The sequence below is a fragment of the Crotalus tigris genome, unplaced genomic scaffold (genome assembly GCF_016545835.1).
Source record: "Crotalus tigris isolate CLP2741 ecotype Arizona unplaced genomic scaffold, ASM1654583v1 scf7180000024117.2648584, whole genome shotgun sequence".
Lineage (NCBI taxonomy): Eukaryota > Metazoa > Chordata > Lepidosauria > Squamata > Viperidae > Crotalus > Crotalus tigris.
The window spans coordinates 2,184,458-2,205,494 of NW_024100394.1; the positions used below are offsets into that span (position 1 = coordinate 2,184,458).

Below are 21,037 nucleotides of genomic sequence, written 5' to 3' on the forward strand. Positions count from 1 at the left end.
TCAGCTACAGCTTCCCAGTTGCCTCCAAAGGCAGCCTGATGGAAGGCACTACAATTGTCCAGCCTCATGCTGATTAAACCATGAAGTACTGTCACCAGGGCTACAACACCAGATGGAGCTATAACTGGTAAAGCAAACAAATGCTTTAGTTACCTCTTCTGTAAATGCAAGAGGAACATATTTAGGATGTCAAATTCAACTCAAGATATTGCACAATTTAAGTTCCTTCTCTATGGTTTCTTCCTCCTCTCACAACAAAATTGTATAAGACATCCCAAAAAAATCTGGAAGTCAGAAACATTTGTTCCTACACAGGGAAAGAAACAATGGGTAAGAAAAAGGAGGGGACATCCTGCTCAATGAATAGAATCTAAGATGTTCCTATGTCCTTTAAGAGGATCACTGCCTTAAAAAAAAAAAATCACTGGAAAAGGGGAAAATCGGAAAATTATCTAATGACTGACTTTGTATCAGTTCTACCAAAATTTCTGTTTCCTACACACACAGCTGTATTTTCTTAAACAAACACATTGATATATGACCTTAAGGAACACCATAAGACACATCTTTGGTTCTCCAGCTAGCAGGTGAGTGGAGATCAAATGAATGCATAAAAATATTATGCAGGAAATAATAATATTTATAACTTTGCAAAATAAAGATATCTCATTGCAAAAAGGTTCTTACTGTATGTATTAGCATATAGTGTTAGTAGGGGTTTATCAGAGCTACAATGAATAATGAAGTGCTGTAGGAACCCACTTTAATTTCAGTCTATTTATAATCAGAGTTGTTTGAGCTTTTCTCCTCCATAGTCTTTTTGTTCTTAGTAATCATTAATCATATGCTTCTTTTCAGTCATTTGCACTGAAAAGATAAGAACTTTTTTTTTAAAAAAAAACTTGTAATAAACTTATCTCTCAATAAGAAAATTGTGGATGACCCCCTTCTGCTAATAATTCTAATTTTTTATCTGACAATTTTGTCAAAGCGTTAATGGCATTTCCAATTTTCCCATTTCATATTTTTTATATGAAAAAGCCTTTTCTAAAAAATAATCAGTAACTGCCTGAATAATGAAGTGACACTATCTCTATAGAAAAGCTGCCACAGAAAGTGTAAACAGCCCAGTGGAAAACTAAAAACCTCTCTTGTTTACCACATTAGCTTTTCATGTCACTTACTACCAGTTGCATGGTCAAATTTTCAGTCAAGGTTATATCATTTTTATTGATAATTTTTCTTTATCTTTTTCTGGTGTTGCTATTTCTATGCAAACACATTTGTTATAAAAATGCTGCATTTGAATTTAGATTGAAATTCTATGCATTTTTATTTAGAATTAAGAGCTACTGTATATAGAGGAATACCTCTTTTAGAAAACATACATAGCATTATGTTATAAAAACATCCATGCATAAATATAATATTGTGTATTTAAGGCAGAAGACATTTTATGCCAATAAACATTCAATCCCAAAGTATGCAAATATTTGAATAATAACATTATTCAAAATCTGAATAAAATAGTTTGCTTCAGTAAAGTGCTACAGGGGATACTTGGGATATATATCTGACCATAAGAAATCCTGCTCTCCTGTCTATGTCTTTAAAGATTTAACACCAGGTAGTGTCAACACATTTTTCAAGCACAACTTCTCAAGCACTGATTATGTTACCTAATGTGGTAATGAAATATCTGCAAGAAAACAACCAAACTCAGAGAGCACCAAGGACCCCACAGTTCAAGCCTAAGCTGCAAATATTCTCTCCTATCAGTACATCTTCTCAATAATAAAATATTGGTATTAGAATATCAGAGCCACTGTATTCTGCAATCATCAAATTATGAATATGTAATGAGTAGATATTTATTATTTTATTTATTTCAGATGTTAAATTTATATTTCCACCCATCTCACTTTTGTAATTATGGACGCCCAACAAAATTAATTTGGAAATGCAAACAAAGCTCCAAGTAGTCTTGAATAAACCCATCAGAAGATTCATAGATGTACAATAAACAGTGCTGTCTCTAAAGAAAATTTCTGTTTCAATATCACCATCTCCAGGTACCGCTGTGAAAAACTCCTATGAAAAATTGTATAGTTCAATTACAGAGCTAGGTGAGCAATAATCCTACTTCTTAAATGGGACATTGCGTCAATGGAAAATAGTATATTTTACTGTTCCTTTTTTGCTTTCAGTGCAAACATTCATATTTCATTTCTTTCCCCCAGGTTACTGTTGAGAAACCTGATATATTTCCATCTATCCTACTGGGAAGGTCATCACAGAATGCTTAGCAACCTGATATTTATCTTCCCCCTTTCCATCGCTCATTCGTTCCTTCACCTAGCCAACAGAAATCCTTAGTATATATGCAGACACTCTGTCCACCTGTGTTTGCAAAAGTGTTTTCTAACAAATCTCTGAAAATACATAAGAACATCAGTGGAGATCTGAGTGAAAATTTAATGTTAAAATGGTGTTCAAGCATTGACTATAAAAGGAAAATTATTGTTTGTGGCATATAAATGTCTCTGTGGAGTGGTTTGGGACAGTATGGTGGGAGGAAGGGAATCAGGTGGCTCTCATTGCTATTGAAACCTTCTCCATTAAAACTAAAAAGCTAAAATATTTAGAACATCCACAGCTTCAGAAATTTAGTCATTCTGTTTTAGGCTTTGCACCTGAGTAGGTTATTTCTGTTATTTCTTAGTTTTAATCTATTTAGTTCATCAGAAAAGCCAGTTTGGTGTAGTGGTTATGGTACCAGGCTAGAAACCAGCATATGGTGACTTCTATACTTGTCTTAGGCATAAAGTCAGATGGGGGACTTTGGGCCACTCATTCTCTCAGCCAAGGAAGAAGGCAGCAACAAGCCACTTTTGCAAATGCTGCAATGCCTTCTTCTTAGGCTAATGCAGAAGCTACTTCTGTAAATCTTGCCAACTAGTCCAGGTAGTTGGCAGGGAGTCCATTCTCATTTAAAGATATCCTCACTAAAACGTTTTAAAAAATGATCCAGGTGCATTGTTGTCAACCTTGTAAGGTAGCACACTGGAAATGCCTAGAAGTATTAGCTCTAACCTTATTATAAGGTCACATGAACAGAATCTTGCGAGGCTCTCACTCTTTGCCCTTGCAGTCCAGGAAATTAGGGAATGTCCCTTGTGAGATGTTTTCCATGGCCCCATTCCTTCTGCAGACTCAGATGCCTCCTATCTAAATGATGTCTATCCTGTGGCTCTTCCTCTTGTTTCCCAAGGTCATTCCTGAGTACCATTAACTATATACCAAAAGGTTCATCTGACTGTTACTAGATACAGTTTTCTTTCTTCATGAGGCTTGTTTGCATCTCTCATTACATTTTGTGACAACACAGCTGAATTCTGCAACAATGCTTTTGATTTTAGAATCTGTAACTGAGCACTTCAACAAATTCCACACAATATTCTGGACATATGCTGTTTGCCAAACCTTGTGCAAAGTCCCGTTTGTCAAAACAAGGAGGAAGGCAGGGAGGCAGTAAATCATTCCAATAGGCTGATAGTTATGTGGTGGCCTGCTGGCTCCATCACAGCTGCCATAGCATCAATAGCTTTTCTGGGCCCCCCATTTCCTTTCCCATTTTTTATGCTATTGACTTTTCTTATTAAGATTCAAACCCAATTGCTTACCCTGCTGCTTGCTGTTATTTCTTTCTCCTGCTGTCTCCCCTGCACTTGATGTAAACTTACATGACATGAAGAGAACTATGCAGCTTTTCAGGTCATGCTGTTTGTGAAACAGGAGAAAGTTTAAGCTGAGCTAGTCTACTGAGTTGCTTGCCTTATGCATACAGTTAGGCATTTGTATTCTAAAAAGCTATTCATTTGCAGTTTGAAATTAATAGTGCTTCATATGTCTTTTCCAAATTTTCAATATCCATAGGAACATTTTATACTTTTTAACTAATCCTTGAATAAGATAACTATACAATATTTTTTTTTTTTTTACATTTTCAGAATAGTGTTTTTCTTTTGTGCTTTGTGAAGGCCAACATCATGTCAATTTAGAAGGCAGAAAGAGAGAGGCCTTGTCTTATTAGGCATCCCTGGCATAGGAGAGATGACTACAAAAAAAAAAGGAAGCTCAGCATATACACCATTATAGGATTAGCATCTCAACATACTTGCTTATAAATATAAAATCAGAATTATTCTGATATCTTTCCAGTAGGATAAACAGTCAAAATTATACTTAAGATTAATCTAAGTTGAATTGTAAAATAATTCTGGAAAGAAAAAAAATATCTACCACTCATTCATTCATTCATTCGTTCAATTTATATGCTACCCATCATGATACCCAACGTGATTCCTTAGAGAGGGAGACAGAAATGAAATCTTCTGAATTTGACAAACAATCCATTTCAAGACCAAAATCTATACAACATATATATTTATATTAAGCCAGTTATATAACTGTTGTTTGTTAGAGCTTATTATTTGCTAAAAATCAGAGCAGTGTATAAAAAATAACCTGCTGAAGATATTTAGCTTGCTATTTGTTCAGCAATACTAGCAAAGATGTCAGACAAACAATACTGATAGTCTTGTTTGTGATATTTTTCCCTTTTTCATCTGCAATCCATTGAGAGATTTTTCTTTGGATGCATTAAACCACACACAAATCACACAAACATAAGAATTATAATTAGCTTTCGTTTAGTATGCTTTCAGATAGAAAAACGTATTGATTTCATACAGTATTACTGAATTTTCTAAGTTGTATTGTGGAGGAAATTGAATTGAAATTCTGAAATGTTCACTTTTAAAAATAAAAAGTAAAACATTATGCTAAAATGTTCACATATGTATGTATTCATATATGGTTATTAAATTTTTATGCTGGCCATATCCCCTACAAAACTCCCATGTTTTGTTTTTTCATATAACTGGCATATCTATTTAAAAGTAACATATTTCTAAGTGGGAAATAAATTTCATTTAAAATAAACCCATTATTATATGGCACAGATTTCAAATAGTTTTTCTTATATACGGTCCTTCTAAAACCTGCAAATTATTTTCACAACACAGAAAAGTAAAAAGTAAACATGTTTATTACAATTCTACAATTGCATTGTGAAATGATATTTATTTCATAGGTTGGTTCCTTTCTTATCCCCCCACAGAGACTTGCAGTTTTGATGATGTAATTATTCAACATCATGCCCTTCGGTTTTACCTCTAAATAATGATTTCCTTTCAGATTTAGCCCACTTCAACAGAAACTATTTTGGTAGACTACAAAAAGTTGTTTGTATTGAATATCAGATTTAATTCATAATTCTACATTACTTTTTAAATTGGCATCGGAATGTGTTCTCTGCAAAGAATGCACATCTGAATATTTTTATGTAGGTTAAGAATAGGACAAAGGAATCATGCAAATGCTTCAATATCTGGCAGTGAAAAAGAGTTCACATGAGTAGAAAGGGGTGCAGTCTCTTTGAAAACCATTAATCATCCAAAAGTACATTTTCTGGTTGTTGATTTTTTGGCTCCATCGGTAACTACATTTTCATACAGAAATAACACACCATATAAAATATCAGCACAGTAGAAAATTAAAATAATCAAGGAACAATGATCTCTAGTCATTCACATATAGTTAGTTACAATAATGGAATATATTTCCAGTTTTCACCGTTCCCTTCATTCCCTGCAGTGGTGTACAGGAGTTTGGTTGCGTTGTTTTTTTTATTTGTGCAGAGCATTCTATAAAGTAATTTTAAATAAGACAATTGGTTACTTCAGCCCAGTATTATCTGTTCTGACTGGTAAAGCTCTGGAGAGGCTTAATAGATGTCAATAGTTTATCAGTAGTTCTACTAATTAAGTAGACATCAGGTAGTGAAAACCTAGAAAATTTTGCTAGAAGTATTTGCTATTTATTGGTATGGGCTCTCTGCATATTGTTATAAATCTTCTCTTCTTAATGAGCACATTATAAACAGGTCTTTAATGCTGAATTTACTACATACCTGAATAACGTATCTTGAAACCTTTTTTAGTAGTTGCATGGTCAGTTGACCAACGCAGATACAACTGGTTGGATTTGCTTGTATAGTTAAGTTGCCCAGTATGATTTCCACTCAAGGCAACCAACAAAGGGCTTTGTCCCGAAGAACCTGTGCAAAATATATCAAAATGTTAATAATCCTGTCACATGCCTTAGGCTTATTGGAAATGCCTTGAAATAATATTTGTTTTAACACCAAACAGACATTTTACCAGTGCTTGTCAAATTAAAATGGGGTCTGAATTGCAATATGGATTCATGTAATTAGTACCATTTGGACTAATTTGAAAATTGGATGCAGTGCATTATTGGCATGCATTAGAACACAGACCTGTCATCAAATTCTATAATAAGGTCATCTAAAGTATTAGTAATCTTTCTTTTTAATAGGTACCAAGTGATCAAAATCAGTTAAAAATCGGGTTCCTTATGATTTGAAACCTGGATCGGTAAACCAGTAAATTGGTCTCAGTAGGTAGGTAATATTTGATGAAAGAAAGAAGGTAGGAAAACCTTTGGCTTTTGATTTTAACAAAATACGCAGGTTTGTTTTGAAAAGAATTGGAAAAACATTAAAAAGCAGGGTAGAATATACTTGAAACTTTTCTCCTATTTCATATTGAAAAAAACCTTAGGTTTCATGGGGATAATAAACTCTTCAGTACAAGTGGAGGCCACTATAACAAATTCAAATAAGAGAAAACCCAAACATTAAAAAACTAAAATGGTAAGTAGACAATTGGGTTATTAATCAATGTTGAATGACTAAATGAGGATAAGAACATTGGGCTGGTTCATTTGAAAAGAAATGATTTTCAAAGGCTGAAAATAATCAACAAGAAATCACATTTCTTCAGGAGGGATTGAAATGAACCTATTTAGGAAGTGTAACACAGGGCTTTTCAACCAGTAGTACAGGTACCACCTGTGTACATTGGCACCTGGCAGGTGGTACGCGACCATCCTAGAAAAGTGGTAATGGGGGAGGGGAATGAGCTGAACCGGTGGCAGCAACGCACAAGTCTGAGCGAGAGATGGCTAGAGCTCAGGGCTGTCAGGGCTCAGATGAAGCACCAGAATCAGTGCCAGGCTCCAGCTGGAGCTGTGCGCTGATCCTGGCGCCTCTGCTGAGCCCAGAAGAAGCACCGATCATCTGGAATGTTGCAGCCTCTCCAGGGTCTTGTGATTTACATTCAGATGCTTGGCAACTGATTCATATTTATGATGGTCACAGTGTCCCAGGGTCACGTGAAGTGACCAAAACCTGCTGCAACCACCCAGCAGACAGGGGGGAATAAAAACCAAACACCCCTCACCCCACCCCCACTGCCAATCCTCAACAGAAATGCTCACAACAATGAAAACCTTGGACGGGAGGAAGAGCACCGCCGGGTGCTGTCTTGCTCGGCTATGGCTTGGGGGGCACTTTTTTCAGTGCCATTGTAACTTTGAACAGTCACTAAGAGAACTGTTGTAAGTTGAGGACTACCAGTACTTTATCACTTTTTTCCTCTTTTTTGGGGGGTCATCAAGTTTTTGACACCTTGCTAGGCAACTGGTGGTACTTGGATGTTGCCATATTCTAAAAGTGGCACAATGGGTGAAAAGGTTGAAAAGCCCTGGTGTAACACATTTAAAACAGATTCTAGATTAGCAAGAGAAAACATTTCTCCTTGAAACACAAAAGCAGCTGTTCCCCTTAAATGTGTTCTACAGCTGCTTCAAAGTGTGTCTATGTGTGTGTGTGCCTGCCGAACCAACATTGCTATTGGTACTACCAGTGAAGGAAACTAACACTGTATGTATACACATCTATAGGCAGCTGAAGACGACTTTGAAAGATATGCTGATATCTTCCAAAAGATGTACAATAGCTTCGATGATGCTTCAAGGAAGAGTGCTTCACTTCCACCAATATATCCCTTTTGGATACTTTGCTTAGAACTAAAAGATGTGGATCTATTTTTTATAAACACCAAAATACACAATTTAATATGAATTAGAGGTGGACCTTGTTGTTGCAGAGGTTCTGTTTTATGTATTTGGAAAATGAGATTATATTTAACAAGGCCATGAAAAAAACTACTGAGGTGCAAAAAGCTGACTAAAATTTAGTGCTTTGGGGGAAAAAAAAGACAAAATCTGAAGCTATGTAAACCCCTTGGATATCAAAGCTTGGTTTTTATTTTACAAACTTAGATATGTGGAATTGCAGATAAGGCGACTGTAAATAATGAGGGCCATATGAACTTTAATTCCTTCCACATTATTGAATCAACAAATAAAAAAAGAATCTCACCATCAAAGATTTCCAGCTCATCAAACTGCTTTTCGCTTTGAAACGATTCTACGAAAACAGTGATATTATAGTTTGGCTCAACTTTAAGAGTCCAGGCACATGTTTGTGAATTGAGATAGTTTCCTGGATAACCTGGACTGAGGATTACACCAGATGACATTGTATGAATTTCATTTGCTGGGCACTGTGCTATAAAATACAAGTGAGATAGGAAAAATAGGGGGGGAGGAAATAAAGGAGTTTACTTTCTTAAATTGCCACTTTTTCATAAATATGAAGAGAGATGTTCAATCTATTTTTGAAATTTATTGCTTATTGAAGCAAAATGTAGATTTTCTCCTCGAAACAAGATATATTATAACAGATGTTCTTTCATAAAACCCTGCATGCTTCAGAAACTAGTTCTGAATACATGAATTACCTTTACCTTGATGGTGAACTAAAATTAAAGGAGTGTCCTCTTAAACAGGGGTGTCAAACTGCCGGCCCGTGGGCTGGACGCATCAGGAGAAAACTGCTCCCACCCCATTGCCGGCAATGGGGAAAAAGCTCCGATACTAAAGTGCTGAAGTCTTATAAAATTTTACAGGGATTTCAAACATTAGACTTTTATTTTTATTTTATGTACTTTTAAAATTTGAACAGTGATGAAGAATATTATCTTGTTCTTAATACCCCTGCAATGTTAAGTTGGGAGATATCAAGCAACTTTTAGGGCCAGCAATATCTGAATGAAAAATTGAATGCAATTGAGTGAAAAGTGAGTACTAAATTTCAATAGATGAACTTTATTTTCTAATGCTCCCTCACTTCCTGACTGAAAGGAGTCCAGATAATCCAGAAGCTGCAGAGTTTAGAAAGGAAAGGTTGGAAACTGGACAAAAACTGTCCAGACTAGCTGGCTTAAGTGATGACTCCTTGAGAAAGAGGCACAACACCAGCTCCTTATCAGCTGGCAGAATCACTCCTTCCTCCAAACAAGAGTTAACCACCACTGGACCCAAGCACATGTCGCCCCCCCCCCCAGATAGTCTTGACTTGACTTGACTTGATGACTTGACTCAGGAGGGGATCTAATATAGGCATGGCTGAACTAACATCAGCAAGAGTCCTGTCCACTTCCTCAAGTTCAGCAGGATCAAATTTTTTCTCAGATAACCTTGTAAGATATAGTCCCCATGACCTCCAGTGGCCCTGCTTTAAGGCTGAATCAGCCTTTGAAGAAATATATAGTAAAGATCTTGCATGAGGTTTCTCTTTTTTCCAAAATAGCTAGAATATATATTGGAGATATAAATCTGAATATCATTTACCATTCTATTTCTATTAATAACAAAGGCCCAACATAATTATGATTTGATTCAGTACTTTTATCCACATATTCTTTGTATGCAGTTTGACTCAATCATGAAAAAATTCTCTGATTCACAAGCTGATGATTGGTTTGTTCAGCTGGAACCAGAAGGTGAACAGAACTAGTGCAAAAATTGTTCATTTTTAATTTTTGCATAAAAAGTGAGCATAGACCTACTAATTGCAAGGAGGAAGTTTCTGTATTCTAGTTTCAGTATGTCCATCTGTGAGTTTATACTATTCAGTGTTTTTCCTTTTAGTTTTAAAATACTAAATATTTTTCCATTTTTTTAAAGTAAAGGACTGGCACTTTCTTGGATATTATTTCATTTTTTCCCTTGGCCCAAGAAAATATGTTTTAATTAAAAATAATGTTTATATCATTTTAATAGCTTCATGGAATTTTAAACCTCTCACATATCAATCAAGGAGAGGATATTTAAAAAAAATTAACTCAGTATTCTCACTAATAAGGTTAGATTTTTTAAAGTGAAAATTCCAAACTTGTGAGGAGAGTTATAATTTGGGTTAAGATGTCTTCTAATTTGATTGCAGAATAAGGAAAATTGATACTAGAGGTTTTGATTTTTGTTAATTTTAGCGATTAGATGATTGTCCAACTGAATAGTTTTATTATTTACAATTATTCTAAAAACGATAAACCCAGTTTACCAAAGATGGTTTGCTCATCTTTTTTATTTTATTTTTGCATTATATTATTATTGCTGATGATTTTAATAGCATTTTAGATCCACTGATCGACTTTCAAGTAGATTCAGATTCAGATCACACTTGGAATATGCTTCAAGGTTATGTACTTGATTTCAGTTTGGTGGATACATTGTGGCATTTGATGAAGATGGCCTTTCTCACAATAGCTCAGTTTGCTGAAAAGTTTGGAGGTCAGTGTCAGAACCCTGTGTTCTATGTGCATGGGATTTCTTATTCTTTTGGGGTTCTGTCATTCTCCTGTGGGAGAATGAATATAGAAAGCTGTTTCCTAGAAACAGTTGTCCTCTACACATAGAAACTCAAATAAGGAGTATGGACCTCAGGTGGATATAACTATTAGCAGTAAGCATAAGTAGACTATTCTTACTTTTAATATATCTTAAGAGGGAAAAATCTACCTGTTTCACTAATAAATAAAAGAAAACACTGACTTAAACTTATATAATATGCCGTATGCCAAGAATCCAAGAGCTTCTGTGCAACGTATGGAAGTCTGAGCACATGCATTAAAACTATTACAGCATGGTTCTAGAATTTTCAATAAAAAATCAGATTTATTGTGCTTTTCATATAAATCTGAAATGCAATTGATTCTATATTTTGTCATCTGAGTTGCTGTCTCTAATATTATGCCACATTATCCTATATAGGGCCCAATATCTATTGCTAAAAAATTCTTCTATTTTGGTTCTGATATTTGTCCAATATTCTATGATAACAGTAATTTTTCTTATATTTATTCTGAAATCATTCCATTTTTGTCCTTTCACAGCTAAAACTATTCCCTGTTTTTTTCTCTAATTTAACATATTGCTATGTTACCCATAGACAGAGATTGATAGAAATCACAGAGGGAAAACTATTTTAAACTGTTTGATTAAATGTCATTTTATAATAACATATAACTCCTTTAAAAACTCTGACAAAGAGACACATATTGGATTTAAATTTCTTCTCATCCATGAATAATGAAGTGTAAAACAAGGTATAGAAATAGCTTGTTTCATATAGCAAACTTCTGAAAACAAAATTGTCTTATGCTGAGAACCCATTTTAATACATTTTCATTATAATTCCTAATTAGCACATTCTTGATTTAAAGCAAATTTAAATATCAAATAGAATATGTGAAAACCTCTTTCATAATCTCTCTATACCAGTGGTTCTCAACCTGTGGGTCGGGACCCCATTTGGAGTCGAACGACCATTTCACGGGGGTTGCCAAACAATGCAGACCGCCATTTTTCCCTCTTTTCCTTAGCTGTGCTACTCCCTTTTATTCTATTGGCTTTTGAAAGCCAATAGGAATTGTCCAGGCTGTCTCTGCCCTGCTGAGCCCGCCAAAAGTCCCATTCTGCAAACGGTGCTGCACCAGTTGAGTAGTCCTTGACTTACGACTGGTTGAGTAGTCCTCGACTTACGACCGGTTGGGGGGTCGCGGCATTAAAAAGGTTGAGAACCACTGCTCTATACAGTATAGTTATTGCATACATACCTTCACAAACTGGAGAAGACCCCTCAAACTGAAGTAGGGCTTTTAACTTACAGAACATCATGTCATTTCCAACCAAAGTATAGCCAGGGTGACACTTGTATTTGACAAAGTCTCCTGAAATAATTTAAAAAGAGAAAGGAAAGGAAGCATATTGAAATCTAGATTACAGAAACATTACGTGTCATACCTTTCCATATCTTTCTATCATTGCTTCAACCAGATTCACAAATCAAATATTTTTAATATCATGAAATATTATGGAAAGTTTTAAAAATGAGTAAAAATTAACACAAACCAAAATAGAACAAGGAGAAAAAAAGAAAAAGAGGAAATAAAAGAAAAAGCTGAAGTACAAAAACAAAGATAGACAAAAAATAGAAAAGAAGAAAGGAAAATATAAAGAAATAACTTATCTTCTTTACAGCAGTTATAAGCACAATTCTATATTAACCTCTTTCTCTAAGATTACATCATGACTTTCTTCTTTCTATAATTTATTCTAATCTAATTGTCAAAACCATAGATCATATTCTTTGTTTTTGTTTTACCTAAAAGGTCTGTAAAGGATTTTTCATTCAGCAATAAACATGCTGCCTTTTTTCTAATTAAACAGAACAATTTAGCCATCTCAGCAAGCTCATCAATTCATAAGCTACAGTTTTTTCTTTACTTTGTATAAATGTGTGCCAATACACATGTATGTCTTAATGAACCAGAATACTGGCTTGCTATCTTAGTTTGAGAGCATACTTGAGTTAAAACTGGACTTTTGTTGTGCTTGCAGCACATGGCCAAAAAGTATAAAAAATTACTACTGGCTTAAACATGATCAGTGAGTGCTACATGGCACTCGGATATATTAAGGCTGATAACTTAGTCAGTATCTACTGTATCACATTAAAATGTGATATGAAAAATGATCTATCTATCTATCTATCTATCTATCTATCTATCTATCTATCTATCTATCTACCTACCTACCTACCTACCTACCTACCTACCTACCTACCTACCTACCTACCTACCTACCTAACTATCTAGATAGCTCTCTCCCTTCTGCCTTTTACACAAGGGGAAATTGGTTTTCATACAGCATAAGAGTTCCATTCTTTCAGTTTAGAAGACGAAATGATCACTTTCACATTGGCCATTGTATCTAATTTTCAGAAATATATAAATTAATTAATTAACTAAAAGTAGGAAAGGCACCGGGAGATTACAATATTCCCTCAGGGTCAGATTGTGGAGCACAGTTTTGGCTTCTTTCTTTAAATACAGGGCTAGATCAACTCAGATTCCTAAAGTCTTGGGATTTCCTATCATCATTCCCATCTTTACTTTCGACAAAACTGAGACTTTAGAATCTTTACGACATATGACCATAAGAGGCAGGCTCCATTAAGGTCATATGTCAAGGACTACCTGTAACAAATTCAATTTGTTTCCACTAGAATAAATAGGGCTCAGATTTCTCCTGAATACCATACAACTTTTTTTGTTAAATTCAATGGGATTTTAATATAATTTTGACATGCAGTTAAATCTGAAATATGTTTATGCAGGACTACATTCATCCTTCTTTAACAAGGCTTTTTCAGCAAGATTTATATATACCTTTAGGATTTCATCATTAATACAGTTTCAATTTCTAGACTTTTAATTAAAGGAGTATCTTGTAAACAAGCTGGAATGATTGCTAACTACATACTTCTGCTTTTTAGTTACAATTTCCCCACTGAAATGCATTTGTTTTACAAAAGAATTTATTGTGTACACATTCTTTGTTTTCTCATAACATTTTTCTCTGTATCTGGAGTTTGCTTTCCAATCTGACCCACTACCAGGAGAACTAGAATTTGGAGTCACTTTTTTAATGAAAAATATGTCACCATAAGAGAAATAAAATCATGTAATATAGGTGTTTTGGAAACAATCAAATAACATAAATGTGTACTATATATCTACACCTGTAGCCTCAGTGATTGTTGCTTTTGATTGATTATTTAATACTGGTATTTCTACACTGTTCTATGCCCCCCCCAAAAAACTCTGACCAGAATACAATGCTATAAAGATTGAAAAAAGGATAATTAATATAGATTTACTAAGTTTCAGTTTAAGAAATTTAATGTTTAAAACATTAAGCATTCTTTAAAAAAAAAACTGGAATGCTTCCATATAAGTATATTTAGGTGCATAGGAATAAAATACACTGAGAACATTTAGTAATGATTACAATTTTCAGGAAAATAGAACATTTTAAATGTATTAATAATATCAGTTAAGTAGCAGTCTGAATTGACAATAAGTATATACATGGGGTAATATAGACATTTTTACCTATTTCAAAATCATCATCTTCAGCAAGCAATTCAGCATGCAGAACTGATGGAGGAGACTGGCATTTCTTAAGCTGATATGCTATGGAATCAAATCAAAATTGGATTAGTAATGGTTTGAAGACAAATTTTACTATAAGGTGAATGCCACCTAATAATGTTTGGGTAAAAGGTGCAATGGTGTACAAGTATTATAACACAGATGGCAAAATAGGCATTGTGAAAAAAATCACGTGAAAAATCTGTTATTTACAGTTACTGATCATATGGGTTTGTATTCCCATGTGGAATATTGGGATTACAGTGTCCATATATGCACAAATCTTTGCACAAATCAAAAGAAAATATTTTGTTAACTTTAATTTCTTATTGAGAATATGTACGTGGATGTATAGAAATGTACATATGTCATACATACTCTCCTTCATTACTTCCTTGCCATTTCTACTTTCCTTATAATTAGTGTCCTTTCTCAAAAATAAGATGGTGAGAAAATGAACATGAATAAAAAGCATCTTAAATAATACAAGCAGTCTCTTTAGAAACTTCTTGCTGTATGAGTCTCTTTTTTTCTGACAATCAGCAAAAATGATGTCATTCTATAGCTTCAAACGAGGAAATGTTCCATTTCTGAACAGTTCAAGCTTTTTTGACAGGAAATTAGAATATCAATGTATTTTGCTAATACCCCCAAGTCCTTAGGGTTTACTTAAAAGTATGTGGTCTGGGTTAAGTGCTTAGGGCTTTCCCTTAAAATATTAAAAGCCAAATAACATGTGTTCAATATTTACCTCTCCTTTTGCTGCAGATAATAATGGTTGATAAAGGTTTTCATTAAATGAAATAGCATGTCAATTGAAGTAATCAATTTATTCTGACAATAGGAAGAAAATATTCTTTTAAATAATACCATGCTGTCTGACTCTCCTTATCTTTCTCACACATACATGATGTGTTAGATGAGAAAAAGAATACTGACCATGAAAATTGAGAACAAAAAATCCTCCAGTGGAGAAATCACTGTGAAACTTGAGAAGGACTTGATTGCTGGAGCTAAAGGCAGTTTCCAGAGCTGTGTTCCCACTGAACACTCCCAACTGGGGTGAATTTTGGTCTGGGCCATCCCTAGGAACCCAGAAAGAAAATCATTTCAGCAAAGGATTGTAATTAAGTTTTATATTCACAGTACTGTATATTGATAGCAGCTTTAAACTTTCAGGATAATTTAAACAATTGTAGCTTAGTGATTCATTTGTATTCAAATCTGTCAATACATTTTAAAACAATTCTCATTTGTGAAAAGTGTAACCTTTTTTTAAAAAAAGTATATACTATTTTTTTTGTCCTGAAATTGCTTCAACCCCTTTATTTTATTTATTTATTGTATTGATTGATTGATTGTTTTTATTAAATTTGTTTGCTGCCCTTCTCACTATGAAGTGACTTCATTCATTCATATCTATAGAAAATTGCTAGTGTTGTGAAACCAAGCTACCCTTTGTAGTACTTTAGCCAGTCAGCTGTTTCCCAAGCAAGAAATAAACAATTTTTTAAAGCGGCATCTTGACAGATCATTCCTCATATAAGCAACAAAAGATTCCTTTGGATAATCCCTCACTATTTAGGTGATCGAAGTGCTTGTCTTTAAGAAGAAGGGAAGCATCATCTCTGGAGAAATTAAAGAAGTGTGGAGTCCTTGATGCTCTCTGAACCTTTGCACTGATGTCACCTAGTTGGATCCTGAAAGGACTGCAAGGAAACAACAGAGCTCAGAGAGTACCCAGGACTCTAAAACTCAGTTCTGAACTACAGTTATCCTCTTCTATTAACATTAAAGAAGAAAGGAGACATAGAGTACTTGGACTAGGAAAATTAATCCTAAGACTCCGATTAAAGGTTGCATCTCTATAGGAAACTGAAAAACTCCAGGGAAGGGAAGAAAAATCCTTTGTTTTGGGAACTCACATTTTTTTCCCCTAAGGGAGAGAACATTTTTTAGCCAAAAATCTACATCTAGATCTTTGATTTACTTCAGAATGTATTAAAATCACTTCTGATAACTGTTGCCTCTGAAGTTTCTTGTATCTGTGTAAATTTAGTTACATGGGCTTTTTGAACAGCTGATCCTTCAGACCTTGAATTTGTTTTATGCTGTCTTTGATAGCATGCTATGGGAAATTCCTTTTAAATGCTGTGTTTGATCTAAACAGCTCTAAACTGTTAACGTGTTTGCAATTCAGTGCTTTAGGTCTGAATTCCTAAAGTTAAGGAAGTTTCTACATTTTTTAATAAAATTGATTTTAGATTATTGTAAAAACTGCAGAGCTGATTTTAGGGAAACTGTAAGAGAGCCATTAAAGGGGAAAAAAGGTACAAGTAATTAATTCAATTACTTTGCTGAGGTTGAATAAGATAGGACAGAAATAAATTTGGAGAAGCTTTCAAAATCCTATTAGTATACCCTGCAAAATATATAAAAATCCTGTTTTTATATCCTTATAGATAAAACTATTTTTCTCACAAGAAGTTTCTGAAATTTCTTCATTGAAAAACAAGCTTGCTAAGCAGAATGAGAAATTTGCTAATTAAACAAAATCTACTGTACAGGAACATGTGCTTACACTTACACATCACATTTTTTTAATTTAGTTATATAAAGATGGGAAAAACACCCAAATATCATCCTTCACAATAATAAGACATTAACATACCATACTGCAATGTAGTCATTCACTAATTCTGTTTGGAGTAATGTGAAATTGATATAGATGCCATGACCCTGGGCTACAGTTATAAGCCATGTACAATCTTTTGAATTTGGATATTCATCTGGAAATCCTGGTGAATACACAGTACCATTCTGAGATGTTTCATTATATCCACAAGGGGCTGATAAAAGAATAAAATGATAACATACATCAATCTATTCTTTTGGAAACTGGTGTATCCCCACCAGCTGCATTTAATATATAACAAAATCCAAAGTGAGAGAATAGCAATATACATTATCTGTCATAACAATAGGCAATTCAGATTAAATAGTCCAGGGATGTCAAACTGCCGGCCTGTGGGCCGGATTCATCATGCCGAAACTGTGCCCACCCCATTGCCCGCAATGGAAAAAATGTTACGATACCTCGCAACATGTCATGTGACATTGCAAGTTTGATACCCCTGAAATAGAATAATCTAAGTTTTAACTATAATATACTGGCACCTTAAAAGAATTCATTAGCGGCCAACTAAACGACATGATGATGGCGTAGGGATGCTTTGAAGCTGATATGGAGAATCTCTTTTTACACAATTTCTGGTATTGAACTGGCCCAGCATATAGTTAACATGTACACAGTCATTCACGCTACAAACACAAATACACACACAAACATAAATACACACACACACACACTCCTACCAGAAATTAGGTTTATTTAAAAGAACTACTATAGAACCCATTAAAAAAAATATTACTTGCCTCACTGAGGAAAATACTCAAAAAGATCATAAAAATGTTACAGGGGAAAGGTTAATTCCATTGCATGCCATACTATTTTTTTTTCACATTGCAATCCTATCAAATTTATGTCCCCAGAGCAATTAGCTTTTTTTTTTTTTTTTTTTACTAAACTAAGTGCTATAAGGTAGGTCGAAGGGAATCTGGAAGCCAGCCAGGATTGCCTTAGTGGTTGTATTCAGTCCAGGAAGTATTGGTATCCTCACTCTTCCCATTTTAGAAATTATATCCTTCTTAAATGATCAAATCTACCACCTATAATCAATTTGCAGATTAAAAATATTATCCTTTAGTTTTTGTAGTTCTTTGAATGTATTACAACTTTCTGCATTTACAATTGCTCTTTCTCCTTTTTTTCTATGCATGCTTAAATTTTTTTTTGCTGCCTGGCAACTAATATTACTTTTTTACATATACACATAATACTGCTGTTCATGCATATATACTTAGCACTGAGCAATTGACAAAATCGTGGGTAATCAGATGTGAAATGTGAATTAAAATGATGTGATCCATCCATTGCTAATATCAAGCGGCTGCTCCGAGGACGGATATCATACTCGGGCAACAGGAAAGAAAGCCTTAATCCTGCTGGCCACTTCCCCAACTGGCAAAGGCGTGAGTTAAAAGAACCCAATCTATGAACAACTCAGAAAAGGAATAAGAGATTTCCCCCATCAGCCATGAAATATAGTACAGCAAAGAGAGTCATGTGCACACAATAATTGCAATGAACAGCAGTGGCAGCTTCTGCAATTCACTGCCAATGACTACATCTTTGGTTATAAATTAAGTTATTGGCAGTGCACAAATCACTGTATCACTTGCCAATCTCTTTTTGCACTCTGCTGGCATTAAATGAAAAAGCAAGTAGCTGCTGTTGCAGCTGCTTCAGATACCTCGGCCTTTGGCAGGGTGGGACTTTAAAAATCAAAAAAGATGCTTTCAAGTGTACTGAAACTCAACAAACATAGCTCAGAAAACATGATAAATGTGACAGGATCCACAGAATGCCGTAGTTGCTATATAGTGTCATTAGAGAAGTATCTCATTATTAAGATTTGCAAGATATATGTTTCTTTTTAAATAAATTTGAAATGTGCATCTTGCCATTCAGTGTGGCAGTATTCCCAACCTCTACAATAAATATGCTCCTGGCAATTGCATTATTTACTGTAAACTGATTTTTTAATTGCAGATAATTAACATTGCCAGGTGGAAACAACAACAACAACAAAAAATCATGTCATATGTTTAGTTTTAAGTGGATATCTAACATGATACAGTTTATTTTAAAGATTCCCATCTGGCTTTTTTGCATGACAAAGTGGCCATTTTTACATTTTTACTTTTCCCCCTAAAGACTTTATAAATGCTAAAATATTATTTTAATTATGGCATTTAGTACAAATAATTTTAATTCTAAGCACGGCATATAATAGTTAACTCTATTCCACTATATATCATGTGTGAGATTTCAAAATAATTTGAAGAAATCCTGAGCTCATCAACTAAAATATAAGTGGCGTGAGTTAGAAGCCACTTTTTAAAATATAAATAAGGAACCATTAGCACAGTTTGGACGTTTAAATTTACATATGCAGGTGCATGAACCAAAGAGCCAACCAATTAACATGAACTATGGATATCCAAATAATCATTGCAAGCAATTAATTGAAAATAATTCTCAACAAAGAAGCATGTGCAATGAAGCTATTTGAAAACTATTTCACATTCTGCAGATCGGCTATTTAATTGAGAAGGGGAGGAGGGAACTGAATCTTTCCGGCCACTCCTTTTCCCAACAGCCAAAATTTGGAATTCAGCATATATTAAGAAAGTTTCTGGGTGAAATCACGTTGTTGGTTTAGAAATGAGTATTGCGTGCATTGGGTACTATTGTATAGGCAGTTTCTCCTTGAGCCGGTTTTATTTTTAATGTCCCTTTATTCTCTGCCCCCATTCTATTATTTATTTCCTAAAGGAAAAGTCGAGCTTAAATACCTATTATCCTACTGTCATATTTCCAAACCAATGTTCCCTCTCTGTGATTTAAAACATAAAAATCTAAGCATGAGTCTGGCATGATATTTCACCTCTCATTTATTGAGGAAATAAAAGAAATGCAGTTATGTACCACATTTAATACAATGATAGACAGGTAAGACAAAACAAATTATTTAGTTTACAACTGTTTTCAACACAAAGGTGAGAGTTATGACCCATAATTTAAACAAAATCCAAAGCCATCCTTCTCTCCTTGCTAAATCCACATCCAAAATTGTTTCCTACCCTTCCAAAAGCCTTAAAAATTAAACCCTCTTTCGCCAGCCCTTTCTGAGGCTCGTTTCATTCCCTCTTCTCCTCTAGTATCAGGAATACTATGGCAGTGACACTTGTAGCTTTAGGAATGGTAACTCCCAAGATGATCGGCATCGTCTGGTTGTTTTATGAGCATCATAGGCCAGAAAAAACTACCTCTTGAAGAGGCACAAATGTGGGTTGTATGTGAGTGTAAGGAAAGAGAGGGTAGTGATTTATCATAGGGGACATGACAGAACGTGGTCTGACTTGTATCAGCTACTTTCCACTTTTGAAGAAAAATGTCTTTGTCAATTCTGATCACTAATGAAGCTAGTATGAGGCTTGCAACAAATCATAATTTTGATATATCAACTTGATTTATTTTTAGTTTTCTTCTTTTTTTTTTCTTTCTGAACACATTAGCCACAAGAACATCTTGGAATTTAAACAGTCCGTAACATGAACAAAAGCTACCTTCACACTTTGGAAAAGGATGGTTCCAATTCCTGTTGATCCCATGATGGCAAGTGAGCACGGAGTGACCGATTAACACATATCCAGGATAGCATTCAAAAGAGATAGACTGGCCCACACTGTAATCGGAATTGATTATATATCCATTATAAAATGGAGGAGGATCTGGACAATTCTGTAATTCATAAGCTGAGGGGGAAAAAAGATAAAATATTTTTCTTCCTCAGAAAATTTTAAAAACCATAAAATAAATTGCTAAATGTTCTATAACTTGCTAAATATTTATATCAAAGTAATTCATACAGAAAAGCAATTTTCTTTCAGTTGAGGATTTCACTGTATCACTACATATATATAGATAGATATGAACATTTGTGTGTGTGTGCAGTGGTGGGATTCAGCCGGTTCACATCATTTCGGCAGAACCGGCAGATAATTTTTTGTTCCCCAGGCCC

The 21,037-nt window shown here is 34.4% G+C and overlaps 1 protein-coding gene across 1 annotated transcript in view; it reads right to left on the reverse strand.

The window, feature by feature from the left end:
* The window catches only part of CSMD1 (CUB and Sushi multiple domains 1), a 510,216-nt gene that overhangs the window by 72,246 nt on the left and 416,933 nt on the right, over nt 1-21,037 (reverse strand). Inside the window, exons 38-44 of the mRNA XM_039322597.1 lie at nt 20,583-20,771; nt 17,002-17,179; nt 15,270-15,415; nt 14,292-14,372; nt 11,952-12,065; nt 8,372-8,560; nt 6,035-6,181 (exon numbers count right to left, since the gene is read on the reverse strand). Coding sequence (XP_039178531.1) covers nt 6,035-6,181; nt 8,372-8,560; nt 11,952-12,065; nt 14,292-14,372; nt 15,270-15,415; nt 17,002-17,179; nt 20,583-20,771 — 1,044 coding nt within the window. The remainder of the gene's footprint in view (nt 1-6,034; nt 6,182-8,371; nt 8,561-11,951; nt 12,066-14,291; nt 14,373-15,269; nt 15,416-17,001; nt 17,180-20,582; nt 20,772-21,037) is intronic.